Source organism: Pristis pectinata, chromosome 10 (genome assembly GCF_009764475.1).
Source record: "Pristis pectinata isolate sPriPec2 chromosome 10, sPriPec2.1.pri, whole genome shotgun sequence".
Lineage (NCBI taxonomy): Eukaryota > Metazoa > Chordata > Chondrichthyes > Rhinopristiformes > Pristidae > Pristis > Pristis pectinata.
In genome coordinates, this window is record NC_067414.1 from 99029514 (window position 1) to 99051076 (window position 21563).

The window sequence follows — 21563 nt, forward strand, 5'->3', positions numbered from 1 at the left end:
AATGTGGTCTAACTCCACCAATTTTTGTATTGTCTGCTATGGAGAACTTAAGATTAATCTGTTCTGCATAGAATGATAGAATATTTATGGCATTGCAGGAGGCTATTGGGCTCATTACGCTGGTGCCAGTCAAAAAAGGGATGTCCAACCTAATCCCATTTTACAGTCCTGCAGGCCAGTTCTTCAAAGATACATTCTTGAACCGTTTAAATGTGATGAAGAAAGCTGCCTTTCAGGTAGTGAACTTCAGACCTCTAACACCTCTGGGTGAAAATAAAAATGATCTTCAGGGTTATTTTTACCAACTATTTTAAATCTGCCTCCTCATTTTTGATGACTCTACCGTGGGAAATAGGTCCTTTACCAGCCTGGTTCCAGGGATGGAGCTGCAGCACAGGGTGAGTAGATTAAGCCCTTATTTGCTACAACTTGGAAGGATGAAAGGAGAGGTCATTAAAACATACAAAGGCTCAACAGGATGGACACAAGGACAATACTACCCCAGGCTGAGAACCAGGGGCAATCTCCCAGTATAGATAGTTCATTCAGCACTCAGATTGGAAATGTCTTCATTGAAAGGGTGGTGAATCCTTGGAATCTTCTACCCTCTCCTGCCCTGCACTGATTGCTGGAGGCCTAGCCAATTGAAAGGATTTCTGGATATTCCAGGAATAGGGGATATAGGGTGCTGAGGTACAAGATCAGCCACAATCTTGGTGTGTGATCCATTTGCCTGGGTGAGAGGAACTCCAGTAACACTGCAGAAGTTTGACAACAACCAGCACAAAGCAGTCCATCCATTATTCCACAAAATATGTTCCTTTAGCCCCTGACTGTAATGTATACCAGCTAGAAAATACACTGCAGTTATTCATGAAGGCTATTCTTACAGCACTTCACAAATCTGCGCCGGGAAGCATAAGGATTTCAGGCATGTGGATACACTATCACCTGCACACTTCTCTCCAAATCACACACTACGCGGATGTGGAATTATGATCACCTTTTCTTCAGCACCACCAGGACCTGGAACTCTTCCTAAATCCTGAAACTCTCTCCCTCTCAATAGCATTGAGGGGAGTACTGCTACCAGAAGGATTTTAGCAGTTTACAAGGCAGTTCACCACCATATTCTGAAGAACTATTATGAACGGGCAATAAATGCCCCAGACCCCAAAAATATTTTTAAAAGATGCAGTGAAAATTTACACAAATAATTTCTGGGCTGGAGCATTATGGTTACAAGTACTCCCTAGGCTGGCATTAATTTCTCTGGAAGAAAATAAAATGACAACAGATTTAATTGGAGGCAGAAAAAAATTAACAGTGGCCTAAACAGGCCATGGACTAGCAACATCATAGAACAGCAAACTCAGATGCAAACAAGAGTTCAAGCTACGAGGTGAGAGGGAAGAGATACAAGTGGAGTTTATGTCAGAATTATCAGCTGAACAAACCAAATACATAATGGGATAGCAAATATTATGTCGGTAATAAAGAACTACTTTTGATATAGTTTTATACCTGGCAACATTATTGTGAATTGATTGATTGATTAAATAAAGATAGCAATTCTTCAAAAGGAATAATAGCTTTAAAAATTGAATCAATTTTTCTTTTTAAAAATACAGAAACCAGGTTTCAGGCTTTTAAGCTTACAAAAAAAAATCATTTAAATGACACCTCAGCCCAGGAAAGTCGTGGTTGACAAGATCAAAGAATCTTAATTTATTTCCTTCCTTGACAAAGCAAGTAAAATGCAAGGTAGTAAGAAAGAATAGTAAACCCACGAGAAAGCAAATGAAGCAGAATTTACAATGAACAGGAGGTATTGCCACAATGGAACATGATATCCAGAGTTGTAAGGGATCATAAAAGAAAAATGGGTATGATATAGCAAACAGGTTTAGACATTTCCCAACATATTTTGTAGGATTTTATCATTGCAGTTGGAAATTAAACACTCTTAAAGGAAACAAGGATCAGTAAGCTCGTGAAGGATACATCTAATTTTTGATTTCTACTAACCATGCTCTTAACAACAGAGAAGGCAAACTCCAGCCTCCCAGAAAACCTCGACTCATTGCAGCTTGCCTACTGCCAAAACAAGTCCACGGCGGACACCATCTCCCTGGCCCTACACTTATCTCTGGAGCATCTGGACAGTAATGACACGGATGTTAGATTATTGTTTATTGACTACAGCTCTGCCTTCAATACTACAATTCCAGGTAAACTCTCACCAAACTCCACGACCTGGGACTCAACACCTCCCTTTGCAACTGGATCCTTGACTTCCTGACCGACAGCAAGGATAGGCAGCAACACCTCCAGCACGATTATTCTCAACACTGGTGTCCCACAAGGCTGCATCCTCAGCTCTACTCCCTATACACTCATGACTGTGTGGCCAAATTCTGCCCTAACTCCATCGACAAGTTTCCAGATGATACCACTTTGGTAGGCCATTCCTCAAATAACGATGAGTCAGAGTACAGGAAGGAGATAAGAGAGTTTAGTGACATGGTGTCTTGAAAACAATCTTTCCCTCAATGTCAGCAAAACAAAAGAGCTGGTCATTGACTTCAGGAAGGGGGGCAGTGCGTATGCTCCTGTCCACATCAATGGTGCTGAGGTCGAGAGGGTTGAGAGCTTCAAGTTCCTAGGAGTGAACATCACCAATTGCCTGTCCTGGTCCAACCACATAGATGCCACAGCCAAGAAAGCTCACCAGCACTTTTACTTCCTCAGGAGGCTAAAGAAATTTGGCATGTCCCTTTGACACTCACCAATTTTTATCCATGCACCATAGAAAGCATCCTATCTGAATGCATCATGGTTTGGTATGGCAAATGCTCTGCCTGGGACCACGAGAAACTGCAGAGAGTTGTGCTGAGCTGTGTCCACTTCACAGAAACCAGCCTCCCCTCCATGGACTCTGTCAACATTTCTTGCTGTCTCAGTAAAGCAGCCAGCATAATCAAAGACCCCACCCACCCCGGCCACCTCTCCCCCCTCCCCACCCAACACAACGACCTCCCTCCCCCACCAACGTCCATCCCCATTCCTCCTAGCGATGTCTCTCCCACCCATGTCACTCCCCTACACACCACCCACCTCCCCCTCCCCCTCCCACTCCACCTCCCCCCCTCCCCTCCCCCCCCTCCCCCCCCCTCCCCTCCCCTCCCCCTCCCCCCTCCCCCTCCCCCTCCCCCTCCCCCCCTCCCCCCTCCCCCCCCTCCCCTCCCCCTCCCCCCCCTCCCCCCTCCCCCCCCTCCCCCTCCCCCCCCCTCCCCCTCCCCCCCCTCCCCCTCCCTCCCCTCCCCCCCTCCCTCCCCCTCCCTCCCCCTCCCCCCCTCCCTCCCCTCCCCCCCTCCCCCTCCCTCCCCCTCCCCCCCCCCCTCCCCCCTCCCCCCCTCCCTCCCCCCTCCCCCCCTCCCCCCTCCCTCCCCCCCTCCCTCCCTCCCCCCTCCCTCCCCCCCTCCCTCCCTCCCCCCTCCCTCCCCCCCTCCCTCCCCTCCCCCCCCCTCCCCCTCCCCCCCCCTCCCCCTCCCCCCCCCTCCCCCCCCCTCCCCCTCCCCCCCCCTCCCCCCCCCCTCCCCCCCCCTCCCCCTCCCCCCCTCCCCCTCCCCCCCCTCCCCCTCCCCCCCCCCTCCCCCTCCCCCCCTCCCCCCTCCCCCCCTGCCCCTCCCCCCCTCTCCCCTCCCCCCCTCTCCCCTCCCCCCTCCCCCCCTCTCCCCTCCCCCCATCCCCCTCCCTCTCCCTCTCCCCTCCTCCTCTCCTCCTCCCCCTCCCCTCCTCCTCCCCCTCCCCTCCTCCTCCTCCCCCCCTCCCCTCCCCTCCTCCTCCCCCCCTCCCTCCACCTCCCCTCCCTCCTCCTCCCCCCCCCTCCCCCCCCCTCCCCTCCCCCCCTCCCCCTCCCCCTCCCCCCCCCTCCCCCCCCCCTCCCCCCCCCTCCCCCCCCCCTCCCCCCCCCTCCCCCTCCCCCCCCCCTCCCCTCCCCCTCCCCTCCCCCTCCCCCCCCCCTCCCCCCCCCCTCCCCTCCCCCTCCCCCTCCCCTCCCCCTCCCCCTCCCCCCCCTCCCCCTCCCCCCTCCCCCTCCCCCCCTCCCCCTCCCCCTCCCCCTCCCCTCCCCTCCCCCTCCCCCTCCCCTCCCCTCCCCCTCCCCTCCCCTCCCCCTCCCCTCCCCTCCCCCTCCCACCACTGCACCTCCCACCACTGCGCCACCTCTGGGGCGGCGGGGAAACTACCTACCCGGACATGCGCAGTGGGGGCGGCGATCCTTGCCCAGAGGTCTGTGCAGGAGCGGCTCCATTTTGGTAAAGCATCTCCGGGGCTGTTGTCCGCCCCGCCGCCGCCGTTGGAGCAGGTCCCGGCGAGTATCCCGATCTTGTTAAACCCGCCCCCCGCCGCCTTTCGCTTTTATAAACTTGTGACCCTGAGCTCGCCCTCAGCTGCGGGGCGCCGGTTCGCCGTTGCTGTGTCTCTGGCTGGCGGCCTTCGAGGCTGCGGGCGGGTGGTCGGGTTCCCCCACCCCCGGCTCCGGCTCCCCTCACCCCCGGCTGCAGCCGCCGTTGGCCCCGCTCCAACCGCCGCTCTCCGAATAACAATCCGTTGGTCGCGCGGGCTGGGGCTGGGGTGGTGACGCTGCGCACGCTCTGTGCCCCCCCCACCCCCCCTGCCCATCCCCCCATCCCCTGCCCGTCCTCCCCACCCCCCTGCCCATCCCCCTATCATCCCCCCCACCCCCTGCCCGTCCCCCTATCATCCCCCCACCCCCCTGCCCGTCCCCTATCATCCCCCCACCCCCCTGCCCGTCCCCCTATCATCCCCCCACCCCCCTGCCCGTCCCCTATCATCCCCCCACCCCCCTGCCCGTCCCCCTATCATCCCCCCACCCCCCTGCCCGTCCCCCTATCATCCCCCCACCCCCCTGCCCGTCCCCCTATCATCCCCCCACCCTCTGCCCGTCCCCCTATCATCCCCCCACCCTCTGCCCATCCCCCTATCATCCCCCCTGCCCATCCCCCATCCCCTGCCCGTCCCCCCCACCTCCTGCCCATCTCCCCCACCTCCTGCCCATCTCCCTATTATCCCCCCACTCCTGCCCATCCCCCTATCATCCCCCACCCCCTGCCTATCCCCCTATCATCCCCCACCCCCTGCCTATCCCCCTATCATCCCCCACCCCCTGCCTATCCCCCTATCATCCCCCACCCCCTGCCTATCCCCCTATCCTCCCCCACCCCCCTGCCCATCCCCCTATCATCCCCCCACCCCCTGCCCATCCCCTTATCATCCCCCACCCCCCTGCCCATCCCCTTATCATCCCCCACCCCCTGCCCATCCCCTTATCATCCCCCACCCCCTGCCCATCCCCCTATCATCCCCCCACCCCCTGCCCATCCCCCTATCATCCCCCCACCCACTGCCCATCCCCCTATCATCCCCCCCCCCCCTGCCCATCCCCCTATCATCCCCCCACCCCCTGCCCATCCCCCTATCATCCCCCCACCCCTGCCCATCCCCCTATCATCCCCCCACCCCTGCCCATCCCTCTATCATCCCCCCACCATCCCCCACCCCGCACACATCCCCCCACCCCCATCCTCATCCTCCTGCCCATCCCCCCACCCCCATCCTCATCCTCCTGCCCATCCCCCCACCCCATCATCTCCCCGCCCCATCCCCCCGCCCACCATCCCCCCCACCCCAATCCCGCGCCCATCCCCCCCATCCCGCGCCCACACCCCCAGCTCCCCTCCCCCCCCCCCCCCCCACTTTTGGCAGGAGGAATCAATCTGGTTGCTCCGTCCTCTGGGCAGCTCGACGGACCTCGGGGGCAGGAGGGGGACGGCGGTGCTTTTGCTGCAGGCTGGCCTTTTTCCCCAGCTCTCTACCTCCTCCGGGGGTAAGGCCTGGGGGAAGGGGTGGCCGGCCAGCTGGCCCGGATATGTAGCACATCGTGGTTGAGGTCACCTGTAGCCGCCTGTCTGGTTGCTGTAAGGTGGGGCAGAGGGGGGGTTCTCCTGGGCCTCTTCACCTCTCCACCTCTCACCGGCAGCGTGGATCCGGGCGCCTTTCTCTGGGTACATGGAAGCTCACCCACCGCTGCATCACACAGACTGGAGGACCAAGGGAAAGGTTAATTGTTCTTGTGACCTGGTAACTGCATTTATTCACTTTGCTTTGCTTTCCTTTCCTCCACAGATGGGATCTGAACGTGGGTTCAACCACCTTTAAGTCCATTTCTGCAGTAGTCGCGCCATCCACACTCAACTCGTCAGCATTGCTAGTGGATGGTCTATATGCCGCTGAGAGGTGGGGTGTGATTGTTTCTGGGTTTCCACGTTTACTGTGTTGTTTATTCGATACACATAGTAACTCATTCTGTGTATTTGCATTGAAAAGCTGCAAAATAAAACTGTAAGGAGACGTAAGAGACGGCAGATACTGGAAATCTGACATAAAAACGGAAACTTTTGATGTAAGTGACGGAAAGTGTAATTTTCAAAAGAAACACAGCAAAAAAGGTGAATGATAATTAACCAGAAGAATTAACTATCTTTCTGCCTCTATAGATGCTAAGAATTGTCTTATCAGAAGTTTTTGGAGGTGAGGTAGGATAATGAAGTCGCTGCTTGGCTTTTACTGTTGAATAAAGCAGTAAAATGATAATAGGATCTTAAATAACTTTGGTACTTGGTAACTACACGTAGCCTTTCAATGACAATTTTTTGGGATTTTCTGCAAGGTTTTTCATTCAAGTTCAGTGTCATTGGGAACTCCATTGGAAACTTTGCATTCTCATATGACTTGGAGAGTTCTGCTTTGTGATTGCAGTCATACAGCATGGAGACAGGCCCTTCAGCCTTACTCGTACACAAATATCTTAATAAATAATCCAGGTACAGTAACAAAGCTACTGGAACTATTGTGCACTGCTGATTTATGGACTAAGTATACAGACTGAGATGACTTGCACGAATGGACTAAATGGGCTGTGTGCAGTATTGAATAGTACGTTAGGCCCTTCACACTCCTCTGACTTGTCTATTAAGACTGCCATCAATTTTTCCATAAAACGTGATGTAGGCTGCAACCCCCAGCCTTAACCCTGTGCTTAATAGCTGACCAGCTCTGTAACTAGGATTCCTGTAGAAATATAGTTCCAATCTTTTTTTTTGAAGTTGTTCAAGAACAAAATGTATTGGTTGATTGGTTTTATAAATTACATTATGTTAATAGCAATCCCACACAAGTCTAATTTTGTTATTGTTAACTATAGTGATTGGAAATCTGAGGTTGTAAAAAAAAAACTCCTGGCAATTTAGTCATTGAACAACTAGATCATTGCTTTCTTGGATATTTAAGACTTTGAAACCAATTTCAACAGATACTTGGGGAAATGTTCAATCTAGTTCTTTAACCACTTGCATGGCAATTGGTTTGCATAGCAGTGCAAAATAAAATTACAGTTCATCTGTTTTCAGTCAGCACTCCAGTAAATCTAAGTGACTGTTGGTTCATTTCTTGATATGGAGTCTTACAGCATGAAAACAGGCCTTTTGGCCCAACTTGTCCATGCCGAATCTGTTGCCCAGTGAGCTAGTCCCACCAAAGAATGAGCCGCATATCCAGCATGAACATATTGAGTTGTATGACCTCATTTTTGGCATAAATTTTCTACAGTTTTATGATTCTATCTGTTGGCTGGGAAGGGGATGCAAAACATTAGCCTGCTTCCTGCTTGCTGTCCGAAGTTGGGGACATCAAATTTAAATGCTTAACATTTAAATATCAAATAATTAGACGTGACTGTTTACAACTGAAAATGTTTGCTTATAAAATGTTGACACTCGAGCAAGATGCTGGAGGTCCTCTTGAATCAAAGGAACTAAATTTTAATAATTATAGGGGGAGAGAAATTTGGAAAAGTAGTGCAGAAAAATAAATAAATTCCTGAAATGTGAAACTGTAGCAACAATTTTTTTTATTATATTAGTCCTCTCCCTCTTTGTGGTTTCTCTGTGCCATATGAGGATAATTGTTGGACGAATGGCACCAGTGTCAATCATAGACTGAGAAACCATGGATTAAAATCTGATTTGATCCCTCCCCCAGCAGCAATTGTACCTGCTTTGTGTCACTCTTCTATTGCCACTGGTACTTAATGGGTGCATCAGTAATCATTGGTTCAATATTAGTTGTTTTCAATGTTGCTCATTAAACATAGGTGTCTTGTGTTCTTGGTAATTCACAGTTGCTTTTTGCACAGTTATGAAATATATAATTCAGTAATTCAAAATGAGCAATGTAAATAGGAAAGTAAATTAATCAAATTCTACTTGTCATTTACTTGGAACCAAGCTGTTTGGGAAGTATTTGATGGGGATTACAGTGTTTGATTGGAATTGAATGAACTCTGGGGATGAAGTGCAAATTCTAACACTGCTTTCAGTATGTTTGACTTGGAAATTAATATGCAGTAAATCTCTGGTTTAGCATAATATTTTTACTATTACAGCTTGCATTTAAATCGTTATTAAAGTGGCCTGCCTAACTATGAATGAGTTGGGACTGCCTCCAACTATTCTACTGGAGAAGTCTTGCTTTTTTCCCTACTTTGTGCCACTTCTGCTTTGAGCTATTCAAACACTTCAAACTTAAAAATGAATATTTGTTAGTTTTAACTATAAAAACAAAATTTGGTGCCATAAATTTTATGGCATATTTTATTTATCTGAATGTGGGTATCGGTTGACATAGGCAGATTAGAACAAGCTTTACTTGTATGGCTGCAGTATGAGGTTCTAGAATTGATCATGTTCTATAGTAGAACCCCTGATGGTTCAAACTTTGGAATAGAAACTGAACGTTTAAAACCCTGTTGTCTACAGGCAGCATCCAGTCAGGGTGATTTGTAGATCTTGTGTTAATTACTGTGAAGCTTTCTCTTCAACCACAGAATTAGATCATCTTGGAGGGAAAGAAATGATGGTACGATTTTAAAAGCAGAATTTGTCATGTTAGATTCTGATGATTTTTGCATTATCAGTAAATTAAATGTACTATTTAACATTAAATATTAAAAGGTAGCCAGAGGCAGTGTGGTAAATCTGGTTATTGCAATAGGATTTAAAGTGCAATCTTTGGCAGTTAAATTTTGGGAATGCTTTGTTTGTAACTTGGTTATGACTTGAACTACACAGTTCAGTTTGCTCAGTTATGTACTCTGTGGGCTACCCATTGTAAAACTTGGTTAACAAGAACAAAAGCCTAAGTTTACAAATTAACTGTTAACATAAAATATTCCAAGGTGCTTCAGAAGCACCTAATCAACAAAGTTTAACATCACAGCACATAGAGATAACAGGGCATATGACCACAAGCTTGGTCAAAGAGGTAGGTTTTAAGGAGTATCTTTAAAAATGGGGGGGAGAGAGAGAGAGAGATCAAGGAAAGGAGTTCCAGAGCTTAGAGTACTGGTAGCAGAAATTATGGCTGCCAGTGGTGGGGCAATAAATTCAGGGATAATCAAAAGGCCTAAATTGGAGAACTTCAAAAATGAGGTTATTAGATTAGAGGTGATTTGAGAGGTATCAGACTTTTTTTTTGAAGGATTTGAAAGAAAGAATGATAATGGAAGCAAATTCATACTTAACTGTGAGCAGCTGTTGGTCAGTAGTTCCAGATGATGGGTGACTCTTGCTATTAGAACACAGGTTGCAGAAGTTTGAAGGACAAGTTCAGACTAGTTGAAACGGAGGCCAACCAAGAATGTGTTGAAACAGACAAGTCTAGAGTTGACAAAGCAATGGATAAGGGATTTAGTAGGAGATTTGCTGAAGCAGGGATAAAGTTAGTCAACATTAGAGATGAATATAGGCAATCTTCGGGATGGTATGGTCTAATTGGGAACTCAGCCCAGGGTCATATATAGTGGACAAGTTACCAGGAGCTATACTTCAGTTTTATAAGTTGTCAGGGAGAGAGGTGGAAGCAGTGGCCACGATGCTGGAATTTGTTGCTGGGATCAAAGTTGGTAGCTTCAGCCTTCCAATATGCTTGGCACATAATCTGGAATTTTAAAGAGTGGATGGGTCAAGATATGTGGTGGAGAGGTAAACCAGTTGCTCTTGGATTGGATGATGCTGCTTGACCTGCGGAATGTTTCAGCATTTTTATATTGGATAATCTCTTGGGTTTAATCCCTGGGCTAAAATAACTATTGATGCAGGAATACTGCCATTAGCCCACTGCATCATTGATGCTTCCTAATATTTAATGCTGCCTACAGACTCTGCATGGAGGACTGGTCAATGTTGAATTCCTTATCATCACTTACCGAGGGTAAATGAAACAAAATGTTGAAGTCTTGTGGGTTCTTTTGAACTGAAAATTAATGTAAGCATCATAGGCAGAAGGGAGAAAATTAGAGTTATACTATGCAGAAATGGGCTCTTCTGACGGCTGAGTCTGCACTGACCATTAAGCACCTTCTTGCACTTCTCCCATTTTATTCTGCCCACTTTCCCTTCAATTTCCTCCACATCCTACCACTCATCTACGCTAGTAACCAATTAATCTACCAACTCGAGTTGTAAGGGGTTCCAAAAAGATATTTCCCCCTTGCATCAGTGTGATGCAAGGTGAAAGCAAACATTAATGTGTCACTGTTATGACTGTCCTAATGTCCCAAAGTGCTCACAAGAATCATTGGAAAAGTACTAGTGTCTTGTGGCTAAGTGCACCAGCTAATTTAGCGTTTAGTGTTGAGATGCATATTCAGGGAAAAAGGAGAGAACTGGGATTAATTGAATAGCTCTTTCAAATAGTTGATAGAACATAAAATAGAATAGTACAGCACAGGAACAGATCCTTTGCCCACCACGTCTGCACTGAACGCAATGCCAAATTAAACTAAATCTCTGCCTGTACATGATCCATACCACTCCATTCCTTGCATGTTCGTGTATCTAACAGTCTCTTAAATGCTACTATTGTATCTGCTTCCACCACTACCCCTGGCAGTCCGTTCCAGGCACCCACCACTGTGTGTGTGAAAAAGAAAATACTTGCCCCACACACCATCTTTAGACTTTCCCCCTCTCACCTTAAGTGCATGTCCTCTAGTATTTGAATCTGCTAAATGGCCTTTACCTGAGAAGTATGATTCTGATCAGTGTGTGTTTCTTAAGTGATGAATGTTGGCAAGGACATTGGTAACATTTTCTCCTTAAATTATCCCATGGGATCCAGAAACAGCTCCTCTGTTAAAGCTGCATTTCTTCAGTGCTGCTCTGTAGTGACCTGGATTAAACCTCTTCTGAGTCAAGATAACAGTGGAAAAGCAGAACCAAACTAACACTTTTCATGCCATTTAAGGCCCTTACTGTTCTACATATGGTAAAAGTTTGATAATTGGCACTTTCAGGACTAGCCGGACTAGCAGATTTTCATATCGTTCCTATTAAAAGCCAATAAACTTTAAATTGTTTTTAGATGTTATCGCAGTAGTGCTATAATAAACTTTCCAGTGAACTTGGTAATTATAAAGGGAGTGCAGGAAATGGAGCCCTGGTGAGTTTCAAAGGAATGCGGGAAATGGAACCTGTTGAATTTACAAGGAGCGAGGGAACGGGGTCCCAACGAGTTTATAGTGAAGGTGAGAAATGGGGCCCGGTGAATTTACAAGAAGCACAAGAAATGGGTCATCAATGAGTTTACAAGGAGTGGGGGAAATATGGCCCCGGTGAGTTTGTAAGGAGTGCTGGAAACAGAACTCGGTGAGCAAGAAGCTGAACCATTGGGATTTCTGAACAGTGGGGTAGCAAGTTATCGGTTTTGCTGTAGATGTTTTTGTTATATAACCACAGATTTATGCCAATCAACACAATGTTTGTAACTCTTAATCTGGAATGAGGTGGACATTGTTGTCTTCCCTAACTTGCTCTTTGTAACCTACAGGGATGCAATGGCTGATGGTCTCATGTACAGAAGTTCTCTGTCACAATCCAGTCGTATGCAGGCAAAATATTCACTCCATGATGACCACTCTCGAGAGTTTCTAGGCATGATGCCTGCTGGTGACACATACAAACGCAGGTCAGACTACGGATCGCATTCTTTGTCACAGAGAGAAGGAAGAAGATCAAGTGAACGTGATGGGGACAGGTTTAAGAAGATTCCATACTCCCACTTGAGGTCTGATGATCGAGGAAGGGATCCCAAACGTTCACGACTTGAACACCGTAGCCGTAGCAGGGATCGTCATAGCAGAGAGCACCGTAGCCGCAGTCCAGAAAGGCATCGGAATTACAGAACCAGAAGTCCTGACCGGCCACAAAATCTGACTCCACATCGGAATCCAAACAACAGTCATGCTCAAGAACATTTTCCTTACAGCAAAAGTAAAAATGATGAATTTCGTGAATTAGAAATTGCTCGCAGGAGGAAGGAGCAAGAAGAAAGGATTATAGCAGAGATGCTTCCTCCCTCTCAGCGAGAACTCTCAAACTCCCCTTACCGTCTCTCTGAACATTTTGAGAAGAGTGCATTAGGCATGCAGCAGTCTCCCAGGAGTGGTTATGTTTTGCATAGACCAGATGAGGCTCCTCAGATGCCAAAGAAATCTATTCTGAAGAAGCGCACTGAACCAGGATTGGAACCGTCAGCTGCTATGCAGGTGTGATCTATTGGACTTGGTTTATTCTCACATATACAGAAATACAGTGAAAAGCTTTTGTTTGCGTGCCATCCAGACAGATCATTTCATAGATAAGTACATTGAGGTAGTAAAAAGGAAAACAGAATGCAGGATATAGTGTTACAGTTACAGAGAAAGTGCAATGCAGGTAGACAAGTAAGGGGCAAGGGCCATGATGAGGTAGATGGCAAGATCAAGATTTTTAAATCTTGATAAAGCTTTCCAAATCAAAGAACATCAATATAATTGCTTACTCATTAAGCATTTTTTGTATTTAAGTAGTTTTACATCCATTTAGATAATCTCAGGATTCAGGATATGCCTTGACAAAAATTAGATTTGAATTTGTACTGTGGGTAGAAGCTGTGCATATTGATACTCCACCACGACACCAAAAATTGGTGGTGTTGTGGATAGTGTAGAAGAGGATGCGGTGGGATATAGATTAGTTGTAGATATGGGCAGAGAAATGGCAGATGGAGTTTAATCTGGCCAAATGTGAGGTGTTACACTTTGACAGATCAAATGTAAATGGACAGTACACTGTTAATGGCAAGATCTTTAACAGTGTTGATGTACAGAGGGATCTTGGGGTCATAGTCCATAGCTCCCTGAAGGTGGTTGCATGGATTGATGGGGTGTTAAAGAAGGCATATGGCATGCTTACCTTTATTAGTCAAGGAACTGAGTTCAAGAGCTGAGAAGTTATGTTGCAGCTTTATAAAACTCTAGTTAGGCCACATTTGGAGTATTGCATTCAATTCTGGTCATCTCATTTATAGGAAGAATGTGGAAGCTTTGGAGGGGGTGCAGAAGAGGTTTACTGGCATGCTGCCTGGATTAGAGGGCATGTGCTCTAAGGAGAGGTTGGACAAACATGGGTTGTTTTCTCTGGAGTGGCAGAGGCTGAGGGGAGACCTGATAGAGATTTATAAGATTATGATTATGCCTCTCATAATCTTATAAGCCTCTATCAGTATCTTTTTCCCAGGGTCGAAATGTCCACTATTAGAGGGTATGCATTTAAAGTGAGAGCGGTTGTTTAGATGAGATGTGCGGGGCAAGTTTTTTTTACACAGAGTGGTGGGTGCCTGGAATGTGCTGCCAGGGGTGGTGGTGGAGGCAGATATGATAGAGATGTTTAAGAGGCTTTTAGATAGGCATGTGAATGTACAGAGAATGGAGGGATATGGACATTGTGTAGGCAGAAGGGATTAGTTTAGTTAGGCTTTTATTTACTAGTTTCAGTAGTCCGGCATAATGTCGTGGGCCAAAGGGCCTGTCCCTGTGCTGAACTGTTCCATGTTCTATGAAGAGACAGTCAAAACTGGAATTGATGGGGAGGGATTGATTCTCTGGTTGTACAGTGCTTGGCCAATCCTTTTCAAGAGTACTGTATGTCATTCTAACCCCACACCTTAAGAAGAATATATTAGACTTGTATAGAATGTATAATAGAAACAGATTGAGATAATTCAGTTACGAGGAAAGAATTCATGAAAGGTTTCTTGTTTAAAAGTTAATCTAATTAGTATGCTAGAAAATACTAAAAGATTTTGTAGATAAATCCAGAACACAACATGATAGTAAGATTAGAGCTAGGTCTTTTTTAGGAATGAAATCAGGAAATACTCCATGTGAAGGGCGGCAGAAATCTGCGACTACTTTCCTAGAACAGGTTATGATTAAAAATTTTTGTAACGGAGATTTTTCAGTCTCAGAAGAATGCGTTGAAAGATGTGGACCAAGATGGGTAATTTGAGATACAGGTCATCTATACTCTAATTGAATGATTGAACAGGCTTGAGGATTTGCATTGTGTAACCTTGTTGCTGCAACAGTTTGTGGGAGGTCATTGATCGTGTTCAGGGACAAACACAAGTCACAAATGTCACTCCTCTCCTGCTGCCTTGTGTTTGTAGAATGTTTTCATGGAAACATGAAGCTCTCTTGTTTCTTGCCTGGGCAGTAATCTTAGTGTACCTACCATAATTAAGTATTCATGAGTATTATGCTGTGTGGGACAAGCAAGATTGATTCTGTCTTAACCCAACATCCATAAATGTTTTTCACTGAGAGAATGGTTTACTGTTCCCCATAACCCAATGGACTAGATAAACTTGTAATGTTAGTTAAATATAAACTGTCATGTGAGTACAATTTGAGGACTAGCTTTCTCATTCAGCATTAGGTAACAGTGGTAACCTGTGTCTCAAAAGGTAATATGTTCTTGGGTAAATAAGCTCATGGTTTCTTTGTGCCGGTAATTACCCCAGTCACCCTTGATAGGAGCTTGATGTTAACTGTTGTCAACTGCTGCCTTATATTTAGATTACTGAGGGACATCAGGGATATCAGAAGCATTGAAAAATGATCACAACTATCTGGCAACACTTAGAGTAGTTTTGTAGGCTGAGCATGTTCTGGCCTGCCCATGTGTCTCAGTTTTGTCAACTTAGAGGCCTTGCTGATGCATGGAGTTTTGCATCTTGTCTGCAGGACAGTTTCAGGCAGTGAGATTTGCAAGACAGATTTGGTACAGCTGTGTTTGGGACATGGAGAATATGTGCAATCGAGGCAAATTAATAAAAACGTATTTGGTGTCTTTGAGTGAAGCACTTGTCATGGTACTAGATCATCAGGGTTCTTGGTCTTGGTGATTTCAATCTCCATCTGAACTCCGACTGGCCAAGCATTCCAGATCTTGCTCTCTGTAAAACTGACCCACTGCTTCATGATCGTCTTAAAAAGCAAAGGTACCTTTTTGGCTTCATTTCTTCATCCATTGTGTCCTCAAACCCCTCCAACAATGTGCAGCAGTGGTTTGTAACTAATGTTGAGATGTCTGCTGCTTCAGCTCTTTTCCTTGCCTGGCAGGAAAGCTTCACTTGTGACATTTTTCACTTGGTCTCTGATAACGTTCCTTTCCCCTTAAGCCCTCTTGTATCTCTTCTGGAGATTGTATCCTGCTTCCTTGACCATGCTGACAGTCTTTGAATTACTTATTATCCTTTCTTCGAAACATCTGCCCTCTATTCATGCTCTCTTTACATAAATCCTTAAACCTTGTTCCTTTTTTTACATGCTGATACCAACTTATTTTCCCTTTCTCGGTTTTAACAAAGGGTCTTCGACCTTTCCGTTTCTTTTTTGCGCAGTTGCTGCTTGACCTGAGTGTTTCCAGCAATTTGTTTTATATTCTAAGCATTCTGTTATCACTTTCTTAATAGGTTCCAGCATTTTCTATACTGTTATTGTCAGGCTAAGTAGTTTCTCTCTCCTTTCTTCAAGGTTGCTGCCTTCCATTCTATGTGAACTATCCCAGAATCTATGGAAACCCTAGTTTCATATTGAACTGGTCATTTTCACATTTGAAGTAAAATTGCAACATGTTACCTGTTACCATGTCCACTGTTACCTCAAGGAGCCTTAACTATCAGATTACTAATTAATACTAGATCTTAAAAAAAAGCTCTGAAACTCTGTAGTCTGGCAATTCCTGTGGTCTGGTGTGTTTGGAATCTAACACTGGTCTATAATATTTAACTAAGATCTGTATTAATCCGTAGCTAATTAACCCACTAGTGCAACTTCTGCGACCTCAGCTGACAGCATTTCTGACTTATGGAAACTTCAGATTACATACAGTTCTCAAAACTCTTATGTGACCTAGGGAGTGTCTATACTTAAAAGAACAGTTCTACTACTCAGACAAAGATGATTAGGGGCAATTTCAGTAGTCCATATTTGCTGTAGTTTGGCACCAGTCAGGTCCCAAGGGTGTTGGATTTGAGATTTTCAACCTGTAGCTTGTTCCTTCCTTGGTTCTTCCACCTTCTGACATCATCTCTTATTCACTCCACAAATTCGTCTTCCACTCTATTACTGCTCATTTGGTTTGCTCAGTCTATATGTACATTAGCAGTGTCCCATGATTATATTGTCTAAGGAAGAATTTATTCACCCACAAGGTGGCTGAAATCTGGAAAGCACTGCCTGACAAGCTGTTCAAGGCAGGTGCTTTCATGTTTCTGAAGCATCTAGAGGAGCACTTGAATCACAAGGCATAGTCGGCTACAGGACAAGTGCTAGTAAATGAGATTAGTATAGATTGCCCTTGATGATGAGGATGAAGAGCCTTTTTCTGTGCTGTATCACTCCATAACTCTGTTACTCTTGTTATATGCTCCTCTACTTTCCTGATTTATACTTTGCCCTCAATTACTGTGAAATAACCAGCAGTGTGACTGCTCCTTACTGACCATCCTACCGTGACCACGGTGAATGGCTTATTTTGGAAAACCTCATTTCCTAGGTTTTCCCGATTCCTTTTGTTTTGTAAGTCTGGAAATAACCAACAATGTGGGGTCAGCTTTCATAAGTATGCCAACAGCACTCACCTTTGCTCTTCCAAAAATGTGTCTTGATCCTCTGCTGTCGTTTTGTCAGATTGCTTGTCTGATTTCCAGAAACTGAGGAACTGCACATTACTCTGTTGTTGGTAAAACTGAATTCCATTGTTTGTACAAGCTCCATGCCATTTCTTTCTGCAGTCACAGTTTCTGGTTGAACCATATTGTTTGCAGATATCAGACCTGACCTGAGATTCCAATCCACTGTCTCTGATTACAGATGTGTACATGCAAAACAGGAGGAGGAGTAGGTCAGTTATCCTCTTGAGTCTGCTCTGCCATACAATAAGATCATGACTGATCTAATCTTGGCCTTCACTTTCCTGTGCTCTCCCCATACCCCTTGATTCCCTTATTCAAACGTCTGCCAGTCTCCACTTTTAATATATTCAATGACTTTGTCTCCACAGCTCTCTAACACAGATATTCCAAAGATTTATGAGTCTGAGGGGAAAAAAATTCCTTCTCAGCTCCTTTTGAAATCGGCAACCTCTTATTCTGAAATTATGCCCCTTAGTTCTGGATACCAGCACTGGAGAAAGCATCCTCTCACTGTCCACCCTGTCATCCCTATCAGAATCTTGCATGTTTCTATAAGATTGCCTCTCTTCCAAATTGCAATGAGTGTAAATGCAAGCATCTCTACCTTTCTTTATACATCAACCTCATCGTCCCAGGAATCAACATAGTGAACCTTCTCTACACAACCTCCAATGCAGGCATGTCATTCTTTAAATATGGAGACCAAAACTGTACATTATTCCAGGTGCAATCCCTACTTTTGTATTTCAAATAACCTGCAATAAAGAGAACATTTCATTAGTTTTCCTAATTACTTGCAATTACCAGCACGTTAACCTTTGTATTTCATGCCTTTGGGTTCCTGATCCATTTGTATCACAACATTCTGTAGTTCCTAGTTCCACCTTCCTAAGCCCATCTTCTTCTGAAATTCTTACCCATATCATTATATTGAGAACATAAGAGGCAGATAATGTCCTTGACTGTCCTCCAATCCTTGACTTTTTATAAACTTTAAAAACGTCTTAGCCTGCATACTTGCCTTGGGATTGGTACAAACCCATCAGGTAGAAGAATGAGATTTTAAACCTATGAAGTTCTGGAAGGTGTTTTTGAGGTAGGTGTTAAGAGGCTCTTCTGAGAGTTGTGTATCCTCTGTTATTGAGTATATTTAAGGTTGTGTGGTAGATTTTTGAGCACTAAGGGATTGGAGTGAGGGGATTGGGCAGGAAATTGGATATAAGGCATAGGATCAGCTGCTGTAGAGAAGAGCAGGGCAGGTTTGTCCAAGCAGGTTACGTCGACTCCACCTAAAATTTCTGGATGCATCTTTATGGTACTTGGCTCTCTGTCTTTTAGTAGTTGATATTTGCCTTTTTTTTGTCATTGTGCTGCTTTGGTTCCTCCTTTTGCTACCCCACCATTTGTGGTTTTAGTTTAAAAAATTTAGACTACGTCAGTGGAATTCACTGGCTCAATTCCAACATTGTCACCTGTTTTAGAACCTATTTTATTCTATTTCTTTAACCAAGATATGGAACATCCTGTGCGTCTTTACTACGTCTGAGTAAGCCACTCTCACCTCCCAAATCAGAAAGTTGTGGATTTGAGTCCCATTTCAGGGAATTCAGTACAAAAATCTTGACTGTGGTTCTGCATTAATGTGGGAGTACTACACTATCATTTGCAGGAGGGAAAATGAAAAGCATTTTATTTGAATTATGAGAGATGGCAGAACTCTGAAATGCAGAGGAATCCAGGGGTGCAAGATTTGCAGAAGGCTAATGTGCAGGTATAGCAAGTAATTAGGAAAGCTAATAGAACATTACTAGGGGAATTAAGTACAAAAGTAAGAAGGTTATGCTTCTGATTTGTTGGGCATTGGTGAGAATACATAAAGCACTATGGAGAGTATTCGTCTTCTTTAAGGAAGGATGTTAATGCATAGAAACAGTTCAGAGAAGGTTTACTTGAAATGTTGGGTTTGTCTTATGGGGGAAGGTTGAAGAGTCTAAACTGAAAAATTTAGAAGAACGAGAGTGATCTTGAGTGATACATTTTAGATCTTAAGATATCTTGACAGGCTGGATGAAGAGAAAAGGTTTCCTCTTATGAGAGAAGCTATAACTAAGGCGATGGTTTTTAAAAAAAACTATAAGGACTTTAAGATAGAAAGGAAATGTATTTTTTTCCTCTAAGGGCAGTGGAAGGCAAGTCTTTAAATATTTTGAAGGCAGAGATAGATTCTTAATAGATGAGGGGTGAAAGGTTATTGTGGATAGATGGGAATATGGTTGCATCTGGGTCAGCTGTGATCTTATTAGATGTTGGAACAGTTTCAAGGGGTAGCGTGGTCTAACCTGTTCCTAATTCATATGTTCATAAACTAAAGCCTTTCAACACTGAGTGTAAAACCTCCTATGGTATTGTTTTGAAGATCATCAGGAATCAACTAATGTTTATCCCTCAGTTAATAGAGCAAAAAATTCTTGTTATGACTGTACTGAATTGTGTGGGAGGTCATTGTTTGGGAATTGGCTTCCACTTCACTACATTTCTGTGGTGATTAGCCTTCCAAGAATGCTTCAATGGCTGTAATGCACAAGTGGACATCTTAATGCACAAAATAAATTGAGGCTGGGAGGTGATGGGTGGAGGGAACAAAGGGCTGTAGATTGTGGGATCTGATGAAGGTGAAGAGGAAACAAATAAAGGAGGTATGGTAGGTAGATGGGAACAACGAGAGGAGTCTGTGGGTGATGGGCAGATGGAGTCAGTTGGTGGACGAAGAACCATCAGGGTCAGATTGTAGCCCTTTGTTCCCTCCACTTATCACTTTCTAGCCTCTATCACTATCTCCAACCTTCCCTCTCCTACATGACTCCATCTGCCAATCAACCCTTCCTCACCTGGATCTATCTATCGCTTGCCAGTCCTTGCTCCACTCTGACCTGTCAACTCTTTATACTGGCTATCTCCCCTATACTCTTTTAGTCCAGGTGAAGGGCCTTGACCCGAAACATTGACTGTCCATTTCCCTCTACAGATGCTGCCTGACCCGCTGATTTCTTCCAGCAGCTCGTTGTTTGCTACAAGAACAATGCTGGAAGCTCTCAGCAGGCTGAGCAGCATCCATGAGGAGAAAAACAGTGGATATTTCATATTAAGGCTCTTCATCAGAACTGGAAAAGTGACAAAATAATTGTGTTTTAAGTTGCCAAGAAGAGAAGGGGTGGAGAAAATGAGAGAATGTCTGCGACCGGGTGCAGACCAAAGTTGTAAGGTCAGCAATTACAGAAACTGGCAATTAGAGACTGAAGAGGAAAAGAAAAGCAGTGTTGAAATGGCAAAGCACAGCCATGTTTGTGGAGAGAAAGGTAAAAAAGTGTTGTTCACTGAAACTGTTAAATTCGATTTTGAGTCCCAATGACAGCAAATTACCCAGATGGAGGATGAGGTGCTCTCTCATGAGCAATTTGGAGTAAAAGACAGAGGCTGGAGAGGGATGGAGAATTAGTGATGCTCAGGGTTGCTATTGTAGACTGAATGGAGATATTCTGCAAGGTGGTCACCCAATCTATCTTTGTTTCTTCAATATAGAGGAGACCACATTGTGAGCACTGAATGCAATGTGCTAGATTGGAAGAAATGGAAACAACTTGTTGCTTTACCTGGAAAGGGTGTTTGGGTTTCTGTGTGGTGGCAAGAAATGAGGTAAGGGGTTTGTTGCAGCTCCCTCAACTTGCATGGGAAAGTGCTGAGAAGAGAGGATGATGCAGATTGAGTGTGGATCAGAAAGTCACAGGGCCAATGGTCCCTTTGCAACACTGAAAGGGGTTTGAAAATGGTTAGGAAAGTTTTAGAAGGTAATGGGGCAAATGAGACTAGCTTGAATGGGGATTTTGATCGGCATGTTCCAGTTGGGCTGAAGGGCCTGTTTCTGTGCTGTGTTACTCTATGCCTCTAAAAGTTCAAAGCTGATTATTGAAAACTTGTATTTCAAAAAGCATGCAGTATTCTTAAAAAGTATGTGGTTCTCGCAGTTGTTCAGTCGCCAGATGTGAATACTAATAATATAAGAGTCAAAACTTCATTCACACTTCTTGTTTTTGACTCCCAGTAGTAAAAGTAATGTACTGATAGATAGCATTAAGTGCCCATTTAGAGGTAAAGACTTGGGAGCATGGGTCAAATAAACCAACTAAAAGATGCATTGTTTACTTTGCCTTTAATTTAGTTGTTCAAAGATTGCCATTTGATTTCTTTCAACTTGAAAGTAAAGAATATGTAAATCGCAGTGGAGATGTGCAGATGTTTGCTTAGCACAGAGCATGACTGTCTGTGGCCACAACAGAAAATAGCTAAATATAAATAAGTCTCCACCCCAGGAACTTTCCACTGCTCCTGCCGTAGGTGTAACA

General features: G+C 45.1%; 1 protein-coding gene across 1 annotated transcript in view; it reads left to right on the forward strand.

Annotated features, from left to right (window-relative positions):
- The first annotated feature begins 4280 nt into the window (after positions 1 to 4280).
- znf318 (zinc finger protein 318) overlaps positions 4281 to 21563 on the forward strand; it is a 39136-nt gene continuing 21853 nt past the window's right edge. Inside the window, exons 1-3 of the mRNA XM_052025401.1 lie at positions 4281 to 4375; positions 6211 to 6321; positions 11971 to 12688. Of these exons, the coding sequence (XP_051881361.1) occupies positions 11978 to 12688 (711 nt within the window). The 5' untranslated portion in view covers positions 4281 to 4375; positions 6211 to 6321; positions 11971 to 11977. The remainder of the gene's footprint in view (positions 4376 to 6210; positions 6322 to 11970; positions 12689 to 21563) is intronic.